Source organism: Grampus griseus (genome assembly GCF_964374135.1).
Source record: "Grampus griseus genome assembly, chromosome: 1".
Lineage (NCBI taxonomy): Eukaryota > Metazoa > Chordata > Mammalia > Artiodactyla > Delphinidae > Grampus > Grampus griseus.
Window position 1 is genome coordinate 151,440,213 of NC_139017.1, and position 23,010 is coordinate 151,463,222.

General features: G+C 52.7%; 1 protein-coding gene and 1 long non-coding RNA gene across 8 annotated transcripts; one reads left to right on the forward strand and one right to left on the reverse strand.

The window, feature by feature from the left end:
* Nucleotides 1-7,894: 7,894 nt before the first annotated feature.
* Nucleotides 7,895-21,554, forward strand: HEYL (hes related family bHLH transcription factor with YRPW motif like; the record flags this gene model as incomplete). 2 transcript variants are annotated; one of them, XM_082680828.1, is made up of 5 exons in its annotated part: nucleotides 7,895-8,014; nucleotides 14,880-14,946; nucleotides 16,007-16,090; nucleotides 17,324-17,405; nucleotides 20,200-21,554. In XM_082680828.1, the coding sequence occupies 5 exons, from the start codon at nucleotides 7,935-7,937 to the stop codon at nucleotides 20,856-20,858; spliced, it is 972 nt and encodes a 323-aa protein (XP_082536954.1). In that variant the 3' UTR covers nucleotides 20,859-21,554. The 2 variants fall into 2 exon arrangements, with proteins under 2 accessions (XP_082536954.1, XP_082536953.1); XM_082680827.1 differs by lacking the exon at nucleotides 7,895-8,014 and having other exon boundaries at nucleotides 14,698-14,946.
* On the reverse strand, nucleotides 12,631-22,476 carry LOC309839198. Of its 6 annotated transcripts, none has more exons than XR_014298480.1 (6): nucleotides 21,569-22,476; nucleotides 16,743-17,000; nucleotides 16,617-16,661; nucleotides 13,470-13,511; nucleotides 12,995-13,085; nucleotides 12,631-12,922 (listed from the first exon to the last, which is right to left on the reverse strand). It is a non-coding gene; the product is annotated as an uncharacterized lncRNA (long non-coding RNA). The 6 variants fall into 6 exon arrangements; XR_014298481.1 differs by having other exon boundaries at nucleotides 12,631-12,949; nucleotides 16,743-16,974; nucleotides 21,569-22,468; XR_014298482.1 differs by having other exon boundaries at nucleotides 16,617-16,658; nucleotides 16,743-16,974; nucleotides 21,569-22,467.
* Nucleotides 22,477-23,010: the final 534 nt, after the last annotated feature.

The following is a 23,010-nucleotide window of genomic DNA, read 5'->3' on the forward strand; positions in this document are numbered from 1 at the left end:
GCACAGGGAGTCCTTTCTTATCCTGGCTCACCTCTTGCCTCACTGTGTGGCCCTAAGGATGTTTTGCCCCTCTCTGAGTCTCAATGTCCACAGACACAAGGAGAGGGACAAGGGCCTACAGAGGGAGAGCTGAGTGGCACCCAGGTGCTCCAGCCACTCTCCCCAGGCCCTGGGCCAGGATTCTGCCCATTGTAACTCTGCTGTTTTCCCTGGGACCGGGCACTACCTCCTCCACAGAGAAGGTAGAGGCCTTCAGGAGCCCCCCAGCTCCCCTCCCCATCACTAGTCACTCTCCAATATTTACCAAACACCTACTACATGCCAAACACTGCTAGGCATGGGGAGACGATGGGGAGCAAACCGCTTGGGTTTTGCCTTTATGTCCCAGAGACAGACATAAATTATTGCACAATTAATAACTACCAACAGCTGCCTGGAGCATCTCTGTGACAACCATCCTCTCCTCTGGGACCCCCAATACCTCCATCACTCAGCAGTTAGTTGCTCAGTGTCTGGCCCAGCAAAGGGCGCTGGAACCGTCTTCCAACATATGGTCCACATGCAACCCAACCATTGGCACCCAGGCGCTGTCAGTCTCCTAATCTGAATACCAGCCCTAGGAGAAGGGGGCTGACCTAGTGTGGGATCAGGGATTGAGAAAGTGTCACTGGAGCTGAGACCTGACCCTGAAAATCTCTCCTGCTCATTCTGCTCTGGGGCAGGGGGATGGGAGAAGTGGAGAGGGTATAGGTTCCCTCTCTGCCTCCCTCCCTTTGGACTGAGGCTAGCTGCTACTTCTGGGCTCACCCCTCTGCCTCTCCCTGACCCCTCTCCATCAGCAAGCAAATTCCTCCTAAGGACTTGCCGCCCTCTGCAGTTGCCTGTGTTGCCCTCTCTCATTCACCTGCTCCTTCTTCAAACCTGCTTCTGCATCCTCCACAGACACTTCCAGATCCCTGGGGTACGGCCCCTGCCTCTGACGCCTTTATTCATGCCAAGGCCTCTGTGACCTCATGTTTGCAGGTCTTCCTCTTAGAGCCCCTGAACTGGCCACCGAGCCCTTTACTCGGCATTCTCTGACCTCGGCCCCAGGTGCTCTATCCTTGTTCAATTTTCCTCCTCCTCCCAGAGTTTCTCTGGCTGTTTTTCTCAGGGTTCTATGCTAGGTTCTCCTCCTTCTTGCTCTGCACTAGCTCCTTGAGTTACCTCATGTACCCCATGGCTTCAGCTACCAGTCCCCAAATCTCTACTCCAGCCCAGACATCTCCCCGGGCTCTCCTCCTGGGTGTCCCATGGGTCTCACAAACAGCATGGCCACACTGAGCTTACCTTCTCCTGTGTTTCCCATTGGTGCCTGTCACCTTCACCCACTCAGTCATCCAGACAGGAGCCCAGCATCACGTGGATTTGTTCTGTATTCTTCCCCTCTAAACCAGTCCCTATTGCCTGGCCTATCGTAGGAGGCTTCTGATTGGTCTACCCCACTCTAAATGCACAATGCCACAGTTACCAGAAAGAATCTGGTGCCGGGACTTCCCTGGCAGTCCAGGGGGTAAGACTCCTCGCTCCCAATGCAGGGGGCCTGGGTTCAATCCCTGGTGGGAGAACTAGATCCCGCATGCTGCAACAAAGATCCTGCGTGCCACAACTAAGACCTCATGCAGCCAAAAATAAATAAATATATATATTTTTTAAAACTGTATCTAAAAGAAAAAAAAAGACTCTGGTGCCAACCTGTCTGGGTGGAGTCCCAGCTCTACCACTTACTAGCTGTGTGATCTCTGATAAGTTGCTTAACTTCCCTATGTCTCAGTAAAATGGGATTATAATAGATAATAATAGCAACTTCTGTTATAGGGTTGTTATGAGGTTTAAATGAGTTAATACATGTCAAATAGTACAGTGCCTGGTACATGGTGCAGTAAGGGTGCAATAAGAATTTATTTTTATTGTTGTTATCATTATCATTTATTTATTTCACAACAATGTTAAATGCTTACTATGCGCTAGACACTTTACTAGGCACTGAAAGACATAATAATGAACAACACAAATGATTCCCACCCCTAAGAACTTCACAGTCAAGGTGGAAGCCTCTTCATAAAATCCCACAGAGGGATGGTTTCCTGCTGCTTGGACCATGCCCTACTCACTTCCATTGTAAAGCAAAACGAAAGGGCTTACCTGGTGGAGCAGTGGTTAAGAATCTACCTGCCAATGCAGGGGGCACGGGTTCAAGCCCTGGTCTGGCAAGATCCCACGTGCCGCGGAGCAACTAAGCCTGTGCACCACAACTACTGAGCCTGCGCTCTAGAGCCTGCAAGCCACAACTACTGAGCCCGTGTGCCACAACTACTGAAGCCCGCATGCCTAGAGCCCATGCTCTGCAACAAGAAGCCACCGCAGTGAGAAGCCCGTACACTGCAATGAAGAGTAGCCCCTGCTCTCCACAACTAGAGAAAGCCCGCGCACAGCGACGAAGACCCAACACAGCCAAAAACAAATAAATAAATTTATTTTGTTTTAAATTCTCTTTCAATAAATAAATAAAACAAAACAAAAGCAAAAACAAACAAACCCAGACTACACATCTCCTCCAACTATTGTCCTAGCTTACTTTCCCATCACAGTCAAGCTTCTTAAATGAGTTTATTCTGCCAGCAAGTATTTATTGCACACCTACTGCATGCCAGGCACTGTGCTAGGTGCTGGAGAGTCAGCAGGGAAAAGGAGAAACCAGTGTCTACCCTCAATGAGTTTATCTTGTGATGGAGGACCCAGATGATAAATATATCAACAGATAATGTCAGTGAGATTAATAGATGCTATAAAGTATTGGGTTGGCCAAAAAGTTCCTTTGGTTTTAAAGTAAAAATAAAAGACATTTTTCATTTTCACCAAGAACTTTATTTAACAATGTATTCACCGTTTTGTTCCACTACCTTCTGCCATTTTTCAGGCAACTTCATAATTCCATCTTCCCAAAACGTTTTATCTTTTTGAGCAAAGAACTGTTCCAGGTGCCTTTTATAGTCTTCCAGGGAACTGAATTTTCTTCCATTAAGAGGATTTTGTAAAGACCGAAATAAATGGAAACCCAAAGGTGCAATGTCTGGTGAATACAGCAGATGAATCGGAACTTCCCAGCCCAGCTGTAACAGTTTTGCCTGGTCATCAAAGGAACATGTGATCTTGTGTTATCCTGATGGAAGATGCTGCGTTTTCTATTGACTAATTCCGAACGTTTTCATCGAGTGCTGCTTTCAGTTGGTCTAATTGGGAGCAGTACTTGTTGGAATTAATCGTTTGGTTTTCTGAAAGGAGTTCTTAATAGAGGACTCCCTTCCAATCCCACCATGTATACACAACATCACCTTCTTTGGATGAAGACCGGCCTTTGGTGTGGTTGGTGGTGGTTCATTTCGCTTGCCCCACAATCTCCTCCATTCCACATTATTGTACAGCATTCACTTGTCATCGCCCATCACAATTTGTTTAAAAATGAGACATTTTCATTACGTTTCAGTAGAGAATCACAGGCGGAAATACGGTCAAGAAGGTTTTTTTCGCTTAACTTATGTGGAACCCAAACATCAAAGCGATGAACATAACCAAGGTGGTGCAAATGATTTTCAGCACTTGATTTGGATATTTTGAGTATGTCGGCTATCTCCCGCGTGGTATAACATTGATTGTTCTCAATTAATGTCTCGATTTGATCACTGTCAACTTCAACTGGTATACCTGACCGTGAGCATCGTCCAGTGAGAAATCTCCAGCACGAGACTTCCCAAACAACTTTTCACATGTTCGATCAGTCACAGCACCTTCTCTATACACTGCACAAATCTTTTTTTTACGTTTCAGTTGTGTTTTTACCTTTCTTGAAATAATAAAGCATAAGATGCTGAAAATGTTGCTTTTCTTCTTCCATCTTCAATATTAAAATGGCTACACAAAAATTCACCAATTTTGATAAGTATTTTTTTAATGCATGCTGATATGACAGCTGTCACAATACAATCTAACATAATTGTTTCGAATGAAGTTAAAGACAACTAAGCGCTACTAGAACCATCGGACGGAAAAAACAACAGAACGAACTTTTTGGCCAAACCAAATAAGATGATGTGAAATGGGACACAGAGTGAGCAGGAAATCGGTCGCTGTTTTAGACAGAGGGTCAGGAGAGTTCTCTCTAAGGATGTAACATTTGAGCCAAGACCTGAAGAGAGTGAGATAATTAATCTGAGACCATCAAGGAGAAGAGGCTTCCAGATAGATGGAACGACGAATTCGAAGTCCTGCAGCAGCTACAAGCAGGAAATTTCGGTGGAAGGGCAGGCAGGAAGGCTCTAGTGGCTGAGTGAGCAGGGCAGGGGCAGGGCCCAGGGCTTAGGGTGGCCATACATCCAGTAATGCCCTGGACTGTCTTGGCATAGTTAGTGTTGCCTCCTTTCACTCTCAGAGGTGCCCCAGGCTTAGATGATAAATTATAGAGTCACCCTATGTATAGGCCACGGTAAACAGTTGGCATTTCATTCTGAATGTGATGGGAAGCCTCTGGATGGTTTTGAGCAGGAAGTGATGCGATCTGACTGACATTTTAAATGATCATGACCAAGTACTTGAAACGCTCTCTGGCTCCTGTAACACCCACCCTTGGCTCTCCTCCACCTCCCGGCTGTTCCTTCTCAGTCTCCTCTGGCAGCTCTTTCTCTTCTACTCAACATCTAAATCTTGGGGTTTCTCTAGACCAGTGGTTCTCAACTGGGGGTGATTTCTCCCCCAGGGGACATTTGGTATTATCTAGAGACAGTTTTAATTGTCACGACTGGGGCAGGTACTACTGGCACGTAGTGAGTAGAGGCCAGGGAAGCTGCTAAACACCCAACAATGCACAGAACAGCCCCACCGATAAAGAATGTTCCAGCCCAAAATGTCAAATGGGACTGAGGTCAAGCCACCCCTGTACTAGATTAGCACTGTCCAATAGAAATAGATTGGGGAGGAGCATAAACAATTAATTAAAAAAAAAACTAAAAACAAGTGAAGTTAATTTTAATAATGTATTTTAGTTAATCCAATATGTATAAAATATTATAATCTCAGGGCTTCCCTGGTGGAGCAGTGGTTAAGAATCCGCCTGCCAATGCAGGGGACACGGGTTCAAGCCCTGGTCTGGCAAGATCCCACATGCCGCAGAGCAACTAAGCCCGTGCGCCACAACTACTGAGCCTGCGCACCACAGCTACTGAAGCCTGTGCGCCTAGAGCCCGTGCTCTGCAACAAGAGAAGCCACCGCAATGAGAAGCCCGCGCACTGCAACGAAGAGTAGCCCCTGCTTGCCGCAACTAAAGAAAGCCTGCGCGCAGCAACGAAGACCCAACGCAGCCATAAATAAGTAAATTTTTAAAAATATTATAATCTCAACATGTTATCAATATTAAAAATATAAATGAGAGCTCGCCCTTTCTCCCTCCCTCCCTTCCTTCCTCCCCTCCTTCCTCTCGCTTTCCTTCTTGAATCTGGTGTGTATCTCACTTCCTAGCAAAGCAATTCAGTACAGGCACATTTCAAGTGCTTAGTAGCCACACGTGTCTCGTGGCTATTGTACTGATGGCACAGCTCTAGGCTCAGTACTAGATACTACAGCCTGATGTTTAGGAGCTATACAGGTAGTAAAGCCTGGGGGTTTGGCTCTGGAACCAAATTGCCTTGTTGAATTCCAGCCCTTCCCTTTACCCTCTGTAGAGTTACTCCACCTCTCTGTGCCTTTTTTTCTCATTTACAAACTGGGGATGATAATAATTTTACTACTTTATAGAGTTGCTGAGAATGAAGTGAGTTAATACTTGCAAAACAGTTTCAGGTGTTATAAGTGCTTACCAAACGTTAGCTATTTAGCTAGGCCCCATCCACACTTTTTTTCTGGGTAATCTGTCTACTCCTATAGCTTTAAGTGCCACCTATTACCTAATGACTTCCAATAAATATTCAGCTTCGACCCCTCTTCTGAGCTCCTATTTATCTGTGCACTCCTTTTTTGGGGGGGGGGCTTCGTTGCTGTGCACGGGCTTTCTCTAGTTGCGGCGAGCGGGGGCTACCCTTCGTTGCAGTGTGCAGGCTTCTCATTGCAGTGGCTTCTCTTGTTGCAGAGCACGGGCTCTAGGTGTGCAGGCTTCAGTAGTTGTGGCTCGTGGGCTCTAGAGCGCCGGCTCAGTAGTTGTGGCGCATGGGTTTAGTTGCTCCACGGCATGTGGGATCATCCCGGACCAGGGATCGAACCTGTGTCCCCTGCATTGGCAGGTGGATTCTCAACCACTGTGCCACCAGGGAAGTCCCTGTGCACTCCATTTTGATGACCCGGGGCATCTCACATGAACATACCTACAATGGAGCTTGATCTTCCCCTGCAAATCTGCTCCACTGCCAGTCCCTGTAACCTCAGTCACACGCAGGGCAGATCTCTGGGCAACATGGCTGATTTCTGCCTTTCCAGGGAATGCAGAGTGCACGGACTGCACAACTTCTGTGTTGGTTGAGGTTTCCACTCCACTGGTACATGTCCATGGAAGTTATGTGAGTGCTGAGGGCATCTGGAAAAAGAGAGTCCATAGGTATGGCTGGGGTGAACACCAGGGCCTCCTGAGGAAGTCCAAGCTGCAGGTTCTGACTGCTCATGCCAGCTGTGTACCCGTGCATGTCTATACCTACGTGTCCATAGACTTGGCCACGTGGTAGTGTCTGTGGACACGTGTGGAAGGGGGCACGGGATTGTTCTGTCCCACCACCATAAGCAAGTGTCCCCAGTCAGGTCTTACAGTGGGAGTGGAAGTGCAGTTAGATGACTAACCCCACTCTCCCAAATGAGGAGATGGCTTCCTCTGTGTCCTGGGGGGTGAGTCAAAGGGAAAGACTTCATCTCCGACCCACCACATGGAGACCACCTTCCCATCTCCTCCTCCCAGCTCATGAAGTCCACCTTCCAGGATGCCCCCGTTCCATTTCCTTCTGAGCTTTGGGGGGTCTCTCTGAGGCACTGGCCCATGAGGATCGCAGGTGAATCTCAGAATCTTCCTTGAGTCTCCCTCCCTAGGGGCAGGGCAGTCGGAGCCCCTACCCAGTGAACAGTTTGGTCTGTTGTAGGGGGGAGGAGGGTCCCAGGAAGGGAGGCTGGAGAGTGCCACCCACCCCCTTTTGAGGCCCCGCAACAGCTTCAGGAATGGGCCCTCTCCAGGCACTCTTGGCCTCCCAGGACAGCTCTGCCTCTGGTGAACTGGGAACTAATTCCCAGGGACACCCACGATCAAGACAGGTCTTCAGGCACCTTGGCCAGAGCTGGTCCTGCGCAGGTGGTGCAGCCACAACTTCGGCCATCCCTTTTGGGGATGGCCCCCTCACCCACATTCTACTTGCTCTGGACCCCTTTGGGAGAAGCTGCCAGAGAATTCTGGCCGAGGGTCAGCCCACAGCCACTCCACTGACCTCCCCAAACCGATGTGTCTGCCGCCCCCAGAACCCCAGGAGGCAGGAGCCGGCGAGGGGACCTCTAAAGAGGCTGGGGCATAGCGGAGCGGCGCCTCCACAGGCCGACAGCGCCCCGGGGGCGAACCAGGGACAGACGGGGACCCCTTGGCTTCCCCAGGGGCCTCCAAGGGCACCTGCCCAAGGCCACCCAGCGCGCGGCGGCCGAGGGAGCGGAGCCGGACCTCCCAGCCGTCGGCGGGGCGGCGACCTCCCGGGGCCTTCCCACGGCTCGGCCAGCGCGTCACGGAGGGGGCGAGGGGGCGCCCGGGGCTGCGGCTGCGACGCAGGAAAGGGCCCTGGGAAAGGGCGGTGGCTGCGCCCCCGGGGCGGGGCCGGGGCGGGGCCCGACTTCCCGGCTCGCCGCCCGCGCCGCCGGCCGGGGACCCACGCAGCCCGCGCTCACGATGAAGCGGCCCCGGGAGCCGAGCGGCTCCGACAGCGAGTCCGACGGACCCATCGACGTGGGCCACGAGGGCGAGCTGAGGTAAGGCTGGCTGGGGGCGCTGGGCGCGCCGGGGCGAGCAGGCTGGGGAGCAAGCCGACGGGCCGGCGAGCGCGGAGCCAGTCCTGGAGCGACCGGGGTAGACGCAGGTGTGGCGCCACCGTTACGCGCACGAGTGCCCGGGATCCTGTGCGCTCTCGGCCGTTTAGGGCTCGAGATGCTGGGACGGAGGGAGAGTTCAGCTCGGGGTCTGAGGTCCGGTTGGAGATCTCTTTCTGTCCAAGTGAGGCTACTGGTGAGGACTTTTTTTTTTTTAATTTATTTTTATTTAATTTATTTTTGGCTGCGTTGGGTCTTTGTTGCTGCGCGGGGGCTACTCTTCGTTGCGGTGCGCGGACTTCTCATTGCGGTGGCTTCTCTTTGTTATGGAGCATGGGTTTCTAGGCGCGCGGGCTTCAGTAGTTGTGACACGTGGGCTCAGGAGTTGTGGCGAACGGGCTTAGTTGCTCCTCAGCATGTGGGATCTTCCTGGACCGGGGCTCGAGCCCCTGTCCCCTGAGTTGGCAGGTGGATTCTTAACCACTGCGCTACCAGGGAGGGCTTTTCCCTGAAGATCTTAGGAAACCCTCATGGACTGTTGGTATCACACCCCCTGGTCCTGAAGAAGAGTAGTCACTACTCTGCAGTGACTATGCAGAGTAACCATACTTTCTTAATTTTACCCTAGCTGGGGTACACTTTTCATATAGTACACACACACACACACACACACACACACACACAGACACAAAACTTCCAGGGGAAGAAAATCTTTGGAATTAAGATTTTAGTATTGAAGAAAATAATCGCTGACTTGCCCATGGTCCTTGCAAGGGCCTAGACTCTGATTCCAGTGCTCTTTCTACTGCACCAGTCTGCTGTCAATATCTTTTAACTCTTGGTACGTTTTCTGACCCTGCTTCAAACCTGTAGAACAAACTGAACTTGTATAAGTTCTGTTACGTCCCAGTTCTGTGACCAATCTAAGCTTCGGTTTCTTCGTCTGAAAAATGGGTATAAATAATAGAACTGACCTCATAGGATAATTAGGAAAATCAGATGAGATAACCTATGTCAAGGGCTTCACACAGAGCCCAGCACGTAGCAAATGCTTAAGTAGTATCAGGCACCCAATATGTGATACTCAGAACCCTGAAAGAGAGCAAGGACTGACTGGGAGTCTGCAGACTTGGGTCCCAGCCCCAAATCTGCCACCAAGTTACCGTGTGACCTTGGGGCATTGCTTTCCCTTTGTGAGCCTGTTTTCTCATCAGTAAAATAAAGGAGAACAGGGAGTGGGAAAAGGAAGCCTATCTGGTCCCTCCTAGCTCATCCAAACCTGACTCTCTAGAATAGATTTGAAAGGGGGATTCAGTTCATTCTTAGGGATGTTTCTGAGAGTATTTCATACTTTCAGTGATATCCAGTTTTCTGAGACCAGGGGGTCCTGCCTCAGTCACAAGTCCCAGTAAAGCGCCCCCAGCTTCCAGTTCTTTCTAGCTTCTAATAGGAGGTAATTTCCTGTCCATGAGGTTTTGGGGTATATAATAGCATTCCCTATGCAACTTAATAGCCTTTTAAAATTGTTTAGCAGAAACTGCTCTTTAGAGAATCAATTCTCTGAGTCTGTGCCTGCTAGGAGCAGGGGAAGGGCCCAGCACCATGGGGTGGGGGGTTGGCGGGGAGGTGTCTCAAGCTCAGTGTCATTGGGTCTTCATGAATCAGAGGCATGAAATGGGTGTCAGAGAGCTGCGCTGATTGGAGCTGCCTTCTGTCCTCCAAGAATTTGCAGCCTGGTCAGTGACCTGCCAGGTCACACAAAGTCCATGGACAGGATGGAAGATGGAAAGAGAGACAGACTGTGGGCTGTGAGGGCACCTGAGCAGGGAGAGGTCACTCACAACCAAAAGTGCAGGGAGGGCTTCCCTGGTGGCGCAGTGGTTGAGAGTCCGCCTGCCGATGCAGGGGACATGGTTTCATGCCCCGGTCCGGGAAGATCCCACATGCCGTGGAGCGGCTGGGCCCGTGAGCCATGGCCGCTGAGCCTGCGCGTCCGGAGCCTGTGCTCCGCAACCGGAGAGGCCACAGCAGTGAGAGGCCCACGTACCGCAAAAAAAAAAAAAAAAAAGTGCAGGGAGAGCTTCCTGAAGGTGGTGGCATTTAGACTGTGGCATTTGGACTATGGCATAAAGGATCAGTAGGCAGTTTTTTTCCTATACATTTTGTCCTTTCAACTAGAGCCCATTTTTTTAGACTGTCTAGATTCTTAGGCGAGCAGACCCCCCCCAGAGGAGAGAAACAGTTGGACATCTGGCAGAGGCCGACTTATAGACCCCTCTTTGTAGCACTCACCAAAGGGCCCTCCCCCCAGCAGACATCAATGCTTCAATTCAGGGAGCGCTGAACGATGCCTGCTGTGGCCCAGACCCTGGGCTGGGCGTGGGGGGCCCAGATGTATCCTGCTCAGCCTCTGCCCTCAGGGAACTCTCAGAGAAGAAGAGCTTCATGAACAAAGAAAGCCAGATGAACATTGGCAAGGGCCAGGGGACTGGAGCAGCCAGCCTCCCCAGGGTCAGAGGCAGGGTGCAAATCTGCCCCCACCCCCCGTAAGAGTAAAGAGCAGGTTGTGTTCCATTGCCACTGTAGGCATCTGCCTGGTGGCAGTGTCCTGCCCCATATATGGGAATCACCCTTAGAGCTCCTATCTGAGCACAGCCCCCTGACACATGTGGGTCCAAACTGAGAATAGTCTCCCCCCTCCCTCTGCAAAAATTTAATGAGCACCTGCCACGTCAGGCACTGGGTCAGGGTCTGTGGGTCATTTAAGGCACATGGTGGCCTTTGAAGTCTCACCACCATTAACTTGGGTAAGTGACTACCCTTTTCTGAATTCTAATTTTCTCCTTTACAAAATGGGGATGCTAATACCTTACCTCATAGGGGGAGGCTTTGATGAGGTAATGGACTTAAGGCACACAGCTCCCTGCTTTGGCACAAGGCAACTTCCAACGAAAGCTGCTCTCTAAGGGGTCGCCGTTCAGTTGGAGAGTGCCACGTCCGTGAGGCAGCATGGTCTAATGAAAAGCCTGGACATCTGAAGACTGGACTTTGTGTCTCTGTCACTCCAGCTATCAAGTGATTATTTTTCCTAAGTGTGAAATGGCCCAATAATATACTTAACTCATTGTATGATAAATGAGACAAGTGAACATGGAAGTGCTCTCTAGAACAAAAAGTACTGGCTATGAAATGTACATGGGGGGACAATGACTGTATGGGGAGCACTGGGTGAAAAGCCAGTAGATTTGGCTCCAGTTCTGGAATTTCCTCCGATTTGCTGTGTGGCCTGGAGCAGATCGCTTCCCCTCTCTGAGTTTCCTCCTTTTACAAGTAGGCTCAGTGCTCTCTGAGAGCCCTTCATTGGAGACATCATGATTCTGCCTTTGGCTGATGGAAAATGAGCGGGGTCACCTGCAAGGGCCCCTCGGCGGAGTTCCCAAAAAAGGAAGTGAGGGTGAGCGCTGAGGGCAGTCAGGACCAGCAGCCAGACCACCTGGAAAGCTGCCCCTCCCCCAAGAGGCCACCCCAGAATCCTGGCTAGGGACCCCTTGAGGCCCACGGAGCAGATCTCGGGGGTCAACATATCTTCTCTGGGTCCATGAAAATCTGCCTTATTTTCAGACTCTCAGACAAGAATCTCTCACACCCTCTCCCAATGTCAGGGCCAGATCCCAGCCTGGAAGAGAGCTAGCTCTGGCTGAGCTCTTGGGAGCTTTAAGGCTAAGGGGACTGGAGGGCTATTCAGACAGACAGGAAATAGGAATCAGGAGGGAAAACAATGTTGATTTTGAAGCCAGAAGATGTGGATTCCCATGCTGGCTTTGCTCCTCAGCAGCTGCGTAGGCTGGGCAAGCTGCCTTACCTCCCCAGTGCCCAGCATCCTCATCTGTAAAGTGGGGCTTCCCCTCAAAGGAGGGAAGTATATGTAGGGATGCCGAGAAAGCTGTGAAGTGAGGTTTGCCTGTGGGATACAGGAGTGGGGGGAGAGGGATAACACCGCAGAGACCCAGGAGAGTGGAAAAAGGGTGGCTGAGCTGCCATGCTCTGAAAGGGGTGTGTCAGCCTCCAACAGATGGTCCCTGAGGAGGAATCAGGCTGAGAGGCAGTGACGTGAGCAGTGGTAACCCAATACCCCAGGAGACACCTTATCCAAGCTGCGGGGACAAAGGCTGTGTTTCTTAGTAGACCTTGGCCCTTGTGGCTTGTCCATACTGAAGCTTTGTAAACAAGCTGCCCTACAGATCTCAGGATCTGGCCACCTGAGCCCTGGATCAGGCTTGCTGACCCATCCCTCCCACGAGCTTTCATAGGCCTCTTACATTCTTGTCCAGATGTTTGGATGGAGATATCCTTTTCCAGATGTAGCTAGATGAAGCCAGGGACATAGCAGTAGGTTTGACAAATGTTGATCTGGTCTCCCATGCAACCTTATCTCTTTGAGCAGTTGATGAAAATGATCCAACCTCTAGTGCCAAGAGGATCGTCACGTGGGCTGGGACCCTCCCGGTGAGCCACACATGCCCCCATTCCACAAAGGTCTCAGACATAGATTTTTTTTTTTTTAATATTTGTTTATTTGGCTGCGTCAGGTCTTAGTTGAGGCACACGGGATCTTGGTTGAGGCCTGCGGGTTCTTTCGTTGCAGCACACGGGCTTCTCTTTAGCTGTGGCATGCGGGTTTTTCTCTCTCTAGTTGTGTAGTGCGGGCTCCAGGGTGCGTGGGCTCTGTAGTTTGCAGCACGTGGGCTCTCTCGTTGAGGCGCACAAGCTCAGTAGTTGTGGCGCGCAGGCTTAGTTGCCCCGAGGCATGTGGGATCTTAGTTCCCCGACCAGGGATCGAACCCGCATCCCCTGCATTGGAAAGCGGATTCTTTACCACTGGACCGCCAGGGAAGTCCCAAGACATAGACTTTATGGTCTCACCTCTGTGTTCTCCGGTGATGCCAAAGATGAGGGCAGGAGGAGGAGCTCAACCACGAGCTCCGTCATGTCACTTGCTGAGTACTGGGTACAGCTGTGAATGAGACAGATATGGTTCATGGCCTCATGGAACTTACAGACTTGATGGAGAGTTAGACATTAATCAAATAATCATGTAAATATGATTTGTACCCAACAAATGGGTACAAATGCTACGAATGCAGGATGCTAGGATAGCGTAAAGCAGGGGGTATCAAGTGGGAGGGGTGATGACATTTGAGTTGAGATCTGAAAGGTGGTAGAAGTTACTAGGCAAAGGGGCTGGGGCTTGGGGGTGGGGAGAGGGAGTGGACCAGAGAGTTCTGTGCTAGGGGAGCAGTATGTGCCACCACAGGAAGGAGTTAGTGCATTCACAGGCTGGAGCACACAGAGCAAAAGAGAATTGAGTCTAGGAGGTGACAGGGGCCTGCGGGACTACCTGGAAGATGGTAGTCTTGGTCCTAAAAGCATTGAGAAGGCCCTGTAAGAGAGTGACACGATCAGATTTGCATTTAGATGATCACTCTGCCCGCTTGTAGGAAGTAGTGGGTGTAATAGTCTCCTGCAGTCTAGAAAGATGATGGAGGCTTGGTCCCGAGATCGGCAGTGGAGATAAGGGGGACAGGTGTGAGATGTATTTTAGACATGGAATGGGCAGGTTTTGATGGGGTAGGTGAGGACAGAGGAGGAATCAAAGATGGTGGCCGGGTGTCCACCTTGCAGAAGTGGGATATGGGTGCCTTCGCTGAGATGGGAACCTAGGCAGAAGAGGAGAGGTGGAGGCAAGCTCTTGGGTTCCTGTTCAGATGGGTGGCATTTCGCGTTCTGAAATAGCAGGGGAGTCACCTTGTCTAAAGTTATTTGTGGCTGTGATGTCTCCAGTGGGAGCTGGGCTCTGGAGGGCTGGGGCCTGGCTGAGGGCATCCAGTCCAGCCCTAGGTCTGAGTGGGGCCTCTGGCGTGTTGGCCAAGTGAATGATGCTAAGTGCAACCCAGAGAATCTCCTTCACTCCAAGAGAGCCTCTGGAGTGGGAACCATGAAGAGGGTGAGCAGTTGGGCTGAGGAGGATTCGGTCAGTCTGGGCAGGAAAAGCCCCAGAGGGCTGAGCCTCCTCCCGGTGATGGTAACTCCTGGGTTGCCAGCAAACGTACATCCTTCAGCCAAGCCCGGGGCCGGAGGCCTGACACGATGCGGGGCTGGAGCCTTCTGGGGAGGCTGGGGCCACGTCCCGAGAGTCCGAGAGGGCCCTGTGACCCAGATGTCGCCTCCCCCTCGCCCGGGCCGCGCAGCGTGGGAGGAGGCGGCAGCTGCAGGCCGGGTGGAGGGCGGGCGACCGGCGCGCCCGGCCCGTGGGAAGCGGCGGCATCTGTTCTTTCCACGCTCGTTCCCAGCGGCTCCCTCTGAAACCTAACCCGCAGGCCCGGCCCCGCCGCCGCCGCCCGTGCCCTCGCCCGCCCCGCCCGGGGGATCGGGTTGCAGGAGCGGGGCGGCCGGGCTGCGGTTCCCCCGACGGCCGCGGCAGCAGCGAGGGCGAGGGGCGAGGGGCCGGAGGCAAGGCCGAGAGGGTCAGGTCGGGGCGAGAGCCAAGCCCCTCCATCCATGGCCCCAGCCGCCGGCGACTCTGGGGCAGGAAGCTCTGTGCAGGGGAGGACTTGGCCCGGGGAGAAATGAGCCCCCGGGGAGAAGGGGAGAGAGGGCGTCCCCACCCACGCCTGCCCTGCGCCTCTTCCCGGCCTGGGAGACCTCGGCCGCCTGGGAGGGGTCTGTGCCCGCCCACAGCCGGCCTCCGAGGTCAGCCCAGGCCAGGGAGACGGTCCTCTGAAAAATCAGTCTTTCTTTTCCTCTCCAGCCAGATGGCCCGGCCGCTGTCCACCCCCAGCCCTTCACAAATGCAAGCCAGGAAGAAACGCAGAGGGGTGAGTGTGTATCTCAGCAGAGCTGTCCGACAAATGTTTGCCCTGAGTTCCCAGGGGCCTGGCACAGAGAACCCTGGTCAGAAACACCACCGGGAAGTGACCCTGCCTGGGTTCAAGTCCCAGCTTTGCCAGTAGCTAGCTGGGTGACTTTGTGCAAGCCACTTAATCTCTGTGTGCCTCGTTTTTTCATCTGTGTAACTGAAATAATGATGGTACCTACCTCAAAGGGTTGTTTTGAAATGAACTAATGTAATGCACTCAGAACAGAACCTGACGCACAATTAGCCACTATCATTTATCCCAGCCTCCCCCTGCTTCTCTCTGAGCTCAGAACTTTCCTTCCCTCTTAGTGTGCTGAGGGGTAGGGAAGGGGGACAGAAGAAGGAAGAGCCCGTCCTTGCTCTTGGCCCTACTTTTCCCCCAGGATGCACCTGTGCTTCTGCCCTGGGAGTCCAGAGACCGGAATGTGGCAGAGACCAGCCCTGCCACTCACTAACCAAAAGACCTTAAGCAGCCACACCCACCCCAGCCCTCGTTCTCTTTATCGGTAAAATGGGTGTTGTCATTTCTGTCCTGCTATCAGTATTCCGCTGCCAGTATTGTGAGATGAGAGTGAGCTTGTGGGAATGAAAGGCCTTCCCAGCTGGAGAGAGCAATGCCTGGGACTCCTCAGACCTCATGACCCAGCACCTCAAGGGGTCTCCCTGGCCCAGGAGGGGCCTCCAGGACCTGCTGCAGTGCTGTGGCTGGTGTTCCTGTTCTAATTGGTTGGTGCCCTGCTGTATCAGTGGTTAAACGTTTTGGATACCACCCCTTAGATCAAGACAAGAGATCTGAGTTCTAGTCCCAGCCTTGCACTTCCTTGCTGTGTGACCTTAAGCAAATTCTGCCCCTCTCTGAGCCTCGTTTTCCTCTTCCATAATATAAGAATGGATTTATCTCCCTGACAGAAATATTGTGACGGAACATATGAGTCAGTGCCTGTCGAGGTGTGTTGGAAACTGTGATGAAGTGCCTACTTGGTTTTTGTTTGTTTGTTTGTTTCATCATTGTTTTTTAGATCATAGAGAAACGGCGCCGGGACCGCATCAACAGCAGCCTTTCTGAACTGAGGCGCTTGGTCCCCACTGCCTTTGAGAAGCAGGTATGTGACATTGCTGAATGTGCTAGAGGAAATGCTGTGCGGGTGGCAGATAAGGTTCACTTCTCACGGCATCTCTTATCGATTGGTGGCAGCTGCCTGAAGTGCTGTGATATCACTTACTGATATCTGTTGATGGCCAAGAATAAGGGGGATGGAAATTCATATTTACTGAGGTGTCTCAGGGGTTGTGGCTTTATGTCCATCATCTGGTTGCACTGAATGCTCAGAATGATCCTGAAGGGTAGGGATTATTATGCACATTGCACAGGTAAGGAAACTGAAGCACAGAGAGGTGAAGTAACTTATACCAGATCACACAGCTAGTAAGTAGCAGAGCGGAACTGGACACAGACTGTGTGATCCTAAAGTGCCCTATCCCTCTGCACTACTGACATTTCCAGAACTATCTGAAAGTAGAACAGGCCACTTGGGGAGTGAAGTCTCTGTCATTGAACATGCTGGGGTGGAGGGACTCCAGTGGAGAGTCAGACAGTTGAATCAGTCAGACAGCCTCAAAGATTCTCACCGTGTGCGCCAAGGCATGGTCATAGGTCCTGTGTCTTCCTTTCTGCTGGGGAGAACAAGTCAGTCATTCCACAGACATTCACTAAAACCTTCACAAGTCCAGCCATGAACTAGACCTGGTACCTACCTTCAAGGGACTCACATGGAGAGTCCGACCCTCAGGTTTCATCTGGGAGACCAGGTGATGCTGGAGGCTTCGGAAACACTCCTCAAGAGAGAGAATGGAGGAAGAACAGATGCTTTGGAATAAGACAGTGAGCCCGATCTTGGGTGTGTGTGGCGAGTGTGCAGTTGGATTCCTGGTAAAGCTGGTCTAGGAGGCAGGTGAGGATGCAGGAGTGACATTCTGGTGATGGTGCCTGAAGCCATGGAGGTAGAGGGGACCCTCCGAGGAGAGCGAGAAAAAAGTGAGCCATCACCCACTGGGAACACCACCGTTTTAAGAGACAGTTAGAGCAAGAAAGCAGGGGAGGGGGGCTTTCATGAAGGATGGTCAGCAATGTGGTGGACAGGTGGGCTAAAATGAGAACTGAAGAGAATGGGTTAGATTTGGTGGGCTTGGCTAAAGCAGAAGCCCGATCACAGGCAGTGGTGGAGTGGGGGGAGGAGGAGAAAACTGAGGTCGTGAGTGCTGATGACGCCATGCTGGGGAGGAGGGCGACAGAGGTCAGCTGAAGGCTGCCACTCTTCTGTCTTCTGTACACACAGGGCTCCTCCAAGCTGGAGAAAGCCGAGGTCCTGCAGATGACGGTAGATCACTTGAAAATGCTCCACGCCACTGGCGGGACAGGTACTGATGCTCTACTTTCCTGGAACCATTCCTGCAGCCAATATTTGGGGGCTGGGCCCTGGGGATACTTCGATGAGCAAAGTAGATGTGGTCCCTGACCTCATGGAGCTCACAGTTCACAGAGGGGCTGAAGCAGATCCAGGTGGAACGTTCGCAAAGCTTGTCTTTCTTCTTTTGGCATTGCCCTCTCGGCTTTTATTGTCTCCATGTGTCCTAGCCCTTTCCTCAACTCCACTCCTTCCAGCCTTGAACCTTGGAGGAGCTCTTCTACAACAGATTACTGATCCCCCTGCCCCCAGGGCCTCGTTAAGCATCAGCCTGAATGAGCTTATTCTCACTGTGATCCCAGTGGGAGAGACACGCCTGAGATTTCTAGCCACAGCACTTCGCTAGTGTGCCAACCCACCGGTCTAGGCTTCTGAGCTCTTGTGTCCTTGGCAGTGCTGGGGGGATATGTCACGCTCACCGCTGAAGATCAGTCGTGGGATTTTAGTAGGATGCGAATGTTAACGCATTCTGTTATTTTGAGCTAGTCCACTACAAAAAAGTCACTGAATTGTGGCTTTTAAAAGACTTCTGGACAGATGGAAATTCTGTGTGCCTGAAGCCGCTCTGTGTGTTTCGGTAATTTCACAATTGGGAAACCTTGAAAGCTCCACTGACCTTGGCTCCAAAGCCTTAAGTCTTGAAGCCTTCACTTGCTACCCCCTCAAAGGGATGGTTGCATGTTAAGCAGCCCAGCCTGGTGCCTCTCAAGCCTCGGCGGGCAGCAGTGTCATGTAGGGGCTGACAGCGTCGTGGGTCACAGCCCAGAGATCCCGAGGCAGTAAGTCTGGATTGGAGTTTAGGAATCTGCCAGTTTAGCAAACACGCCCGATGATCCTGCTGCAGGTGGTCACTTGGAGAACTTGTGCCAAAGGAATGCACAGCCAACGGTGGAAACTGTCTCTAATCAACCAGTGGGGGAGGAATTTCAAGCCACATTTGTATTTATCCAATTAAAAGAAAACTAGTGACTAATATTTGGGCAGCATTTTATAGTTTTCCAAATGCTTTCTCTAACATTATCTCATTTGATTCTCACAAGAACCTCGAGGGTGGGTGTTGCTATCCTCACTGTTTTCTGGCTAAGGGCTGATGGGAAGACAGAGAATTGGCATGGAGCCCTGGCTTTGTATGTGAACACTGAGTTTACTACTTACTAGCTTTAGGACCTTGGACAAATGATTTAAGCTCTTTATTCCTCAGTTTCCTTATCTCTAAAATGAGAATAATGCTAGGGGTTTTTTAAATACAAATTTATTTATTTATGGCTGCGTTGGGTCTTCGTTGCTGCGCACGGGCTTTCTCTAGCTGCAGAGAGCGGGAACTGCTCTTCGTTGCGGTGCGCGGGCTTCTCATTGCAGTGGCTTCTCTTATTGTGGAGCACAGGCTCTAGGCATGCGGGCTTCAGTAGTTGTGGCACGCGGGCTCAGTAGTTGTGGCTCGCGGGCTCTAGAGCGCAGGCTCAGTAGTTGTGGTGCATGGGCTTAGTTGCTCTGTGGCATGTGGGATCTTCCTGGACCAGGGCTCAAACCCATGTCCCCTGCATTGGCAGGAGGATTCTTATGGGGATTCACTTCCCCATAATGGTTATAATGATAGGTTTTTATGAGGTTTAAATTAGCTAATGCAAATTAAGTGCTTAGGAAGAACTCAGCAAATGTCAGTGAAAAAAGAACCGTGAACAGAGAAAGGTGATGGGATTTGCTCAAAGTTGCACAACTAAGTAGACAGCAGAGCCAGGTCTCACCGCCTAGGAGGCCTGGCTCCAAACATCATCTCCTGCCAAACTGTTCCTCTGTGGGGACCTCAGCCGTGAACCAGGGACCCGATATTTGCTACCATGATCATGAAGCCAGTGCTCACTGGGGCTGTTCTGTCTTTGCCCAGAAGGTGGTCGAGAGACAGGCAGGTGTGGAGAAGCTGTGAGAATGTGAATACTTCTGCAGGCAGTCCCCCTGGTCATCCCACACTGAAGTCAAACCAAAGACAGGGTCCCTGGCCTGAGGGCAGCAGCTGAGGACCAGAGTGGGGTCCTGCTTTCTAGACTGCCCTTTGGGCTGGGGAACAAACTCCAATGCTTCTGGGGGCCAAACCAGTCATATAAATGATAGCTAACTTTTCATTTGTTAAGCATTTCTGTGCACCATTTCATTTCGCTCCCCCCATCTGTACATGGCAGGGCCTGTTAATATACCCATTTCACAGCTAAGGAAATCAAGGCATGGAGAGATTGAGACTTGTCCATAGTCAGGGCGCTAGTTAAGTCCATGGTCAAGCAGCTGGCCCCCAAAGACCTCATGCTTCATTGCTACCCTATGCTCTCCTCTCCAAGGAGTCTCCCAGCTCTGATGGCTGCTGCCACCACGTCCCAGCGTCTGCCCCCATCAACTCTACACCTCCACGTGCACAGCGCTTTCACATCTGGCAGGTGTCTATTTAAATGAAGTTATCTGGGCCGCAGATTTCCTTCTTTGGGTTAATCATGAATGGTGATGAAGATAACACTTTACATTTTATAACGCTTCACAGTTCAGTGAACTCATTTGATCCGCACAGTCCACTCGCTCTACCCCAGTAGGGATGATTATTCCCACTTTAAGATGGTGAGACTGGGGCTCAGAGAGGTGAGGTGACGTGCCCAAGGTCACCCAGGGGGTGAGTGGGGAAAGCAGGTCCAGAGCTCAGTGCTGACCCCAGGCTCAGTGCTTGTCTCCTGCCTGGCATGCCCTCATCGTGCCTCACTTTGCAGGATTCTTTGATGCTCGAGCCCTGGCAGTCGACTTCCGGAGCATCGGTTTTCGGGAGTGCCTTACCGAGGTCGTCAGGTACCTGGGGGTCCTGGAAGGGCCCAGCAGCCGTGCAGACCCGGTGCGGATTCGCCTTCTCTCCCACCTCAACAGCTATGCAGCCGAGATGGAACCTTCACCCACGCCCGCTGGGCCCCTGGCCTTTCCTGCCTGGCCCTGGTCCTTCTTCCATAGCTGTCCAGGGCTATCTGCCCCGAGCAGCCAGCTCGCCATCCTAGGAAGAGTGCCCGGCCCCATCCTCCCCGGCACCTCCTCTCTGGCTTACCCCATCCCGGCCTTCAGAACCAGTCCCTTGCGCAGAGCCACTGGCACCATCCTGCCAGCCCGGAGGAATTTGCTGCCCAGTCGAGGGGCATCTTCTACCCGGAGGGCCCGCCCCCCCGAGAGGCCAGCCGCGCCCCTGCCCCCCAGTGGCAGGGCTGCCAGGAGCAGCCACATGGCACCCCTCCTGCGATCCTCTTCCCCCGCCCCTCCTGGCATTGTGGGGTCTCCTGCTTATGTGGCTGTTCCCGGGTCTTCCCAGGGGGCAGCTGGGAGGCCAGCAGGAGCTGTGCTCTGCCACTCCTGGGTCTCTGAAATCACTGAAGTCGGGGCTTTCTGAGCTGGCTTTGCCCCCAGGAATGAGGAGAGTTCTTTTTCCAGGAGCTCTAAAGATGGCGTTGCCTTTTCTGCTCTGTTTTCCGGACTGGTTCATATATGAAGGTGTCTTCTTCACCCAGCAGAGGCCCCCTTCTCCTTTGGCCCCTCTCCCCTCCTCACTGCTTGTCCCAGCTTCTCCTGGGGCTGTTCTGATCTCAGAAGCTTGGTCTCATGTTTTCCCTGGAGAGATGAGTCCCAGGAGAGCCCCCCAAGAGCTGTACCCAGACCCCTATCCTGCCCCAGGACACATGGGCAGTAGGCATTAATCTCAGGTTGGGGAACAACGCTTTAACCTAAAAGGCACAATGACCTAAGGCACGCTGCTCCCCTAGAGATCAGACCCCAGCCAAGAGCAGTGACTGCCTGGCTGCAGCCTTCCCAGGCCCCCAGGGGTCGGAACATAGTGTCTGTCTCACTTCCTGAGACAGTAACCACACAGGGGCCACAAAGAGGTCTCCTGGGAACCCTGTCTGCCCCAGCCCACCTGTCTCCCGCCCACTGCAGTGAACCCAGAACAGACCTGCCGTCCACCACGGCCAAGGCTGGGGACTGGGAGCCCAGCAGGGCCCGTTCCTGCCCTCTTGCCAGCTGCCGACACCTACCCTCCAGCTGACCAGCAGTTCCCTGCACACAGCTGGGAGGTCTCTGGGCTCCGTGACAGGGTGTACTCACCACCAGGCCTCGGACGGCGTCCCCAGACAGGAGCCAGGCTTGAGCCACAGAGAACCCAGCTCCCTGCCTACCACACGGTCACCGTCCTCCAGGCCTGTGGTCCCGTCAGATGCACAGTGCGGAGGCCGTGTTCCCACGTGATGGCGCCCCGAGAGGAATCCTCTTGGGATTCAGCACCAGACGTTTGTGCTGCCTGTTTTGCATCCGACTCACGGGGCCCAGACTGCTGGGACCGCCAAGGGCTGTCAGGCTGGACGAAAATAACTGCGAGGAGGGGCGAGAGGAAGGACAGTCAGAGGCGGCTCAGCCCTTCAAGGTCACACAGTGGGTCGAGGGCCTGAGATCCTGTTCACCCGGGATTCCACGCGGCTGGCTCTGCTCAAAGGCCATGCATGGCGTTACCCAGCTTCGGCCCAGGCCACTTTCCCTCTAACAGAGGGAACTAATGGCCCAGAGACCTTTCCCAGTGGAGCAGCAGGAACTGGACAAGACAGGGGCAGACCAGAAGCAACACACAGCCGGCCCAGTGCTGCCAGATGGTTGTTAAAATGTAGAAACACTTCTGTGCTCACTGACAAACCTGCTTTCCCTGAGTGTTCCCACCACATGGCTTTTCTCCCAGGACCCCGTGCTGGTTAATGCCCGGCCGACCCAAGGCCGTGGGGCCCTCCAGCTGGCAAGTCGATGGTGCTTATTCTGCACTGGTTATTAAATGCTTCTGATGTCACCCCTGGAAGAGTCTCCCACTCTCGTCCTTTGATGGAGCTACCCTCCCCAGAGGCTGAATTGAGGAGACTCCATGAGCCCAAAAAGTAGTGTCTGCAAAAGCCCTGGGGAAAAAGGGCCCTTTCAGAGAAGTGGGTAGGAGGGCAGAGATCATTTAAATGACCCAGAAAGCTCTTTTGAGAAGGCAAATTCCTCAAGGAGGGATAAAGAACTAAAGTCATTCTTTTACTCCTCAGTGTGAGGTCGTTGGATCAGATATTGCTCTCCTCCTGGACCCATCTGCGTGTCCAGCAGGGAGGAGGTGTCATTTCAGGGAGTGGGTAACTGGCCAGGAGTGCCCCTGAGGCAGACAGAGATAGAGGGAAATAGCGAGCGAGGGAAGGCAGTCAGCAGGCTCCCAGGATTTGGGAGGGCCGGCAAAGGGAGGTGGCAGAAGGCAAAGACCAACTTCACTGTTTTCACAAGGGGCGGGAAGAACGGCACTCCCCACCCCTCCCCCTCCTCCCCTGCACTCTCCCCCTCCTCCCTTGCACTCTCCCCTCCCCCTCCTCCCCTGCACTCTCCCCCTCCTCCCTTGCACTCTCCCCTCCCCCTCCTCCCCTGCACTCTCCCCTCGCCCTCCTCCCCTCCTCCCCTGCACTCTCCCCTCCCCCCTCCCCTGCACTCTCCCCTCCCCCTCCTCCCCTGCACTCTCCCCTCCCCCCTCCCCTGCACTC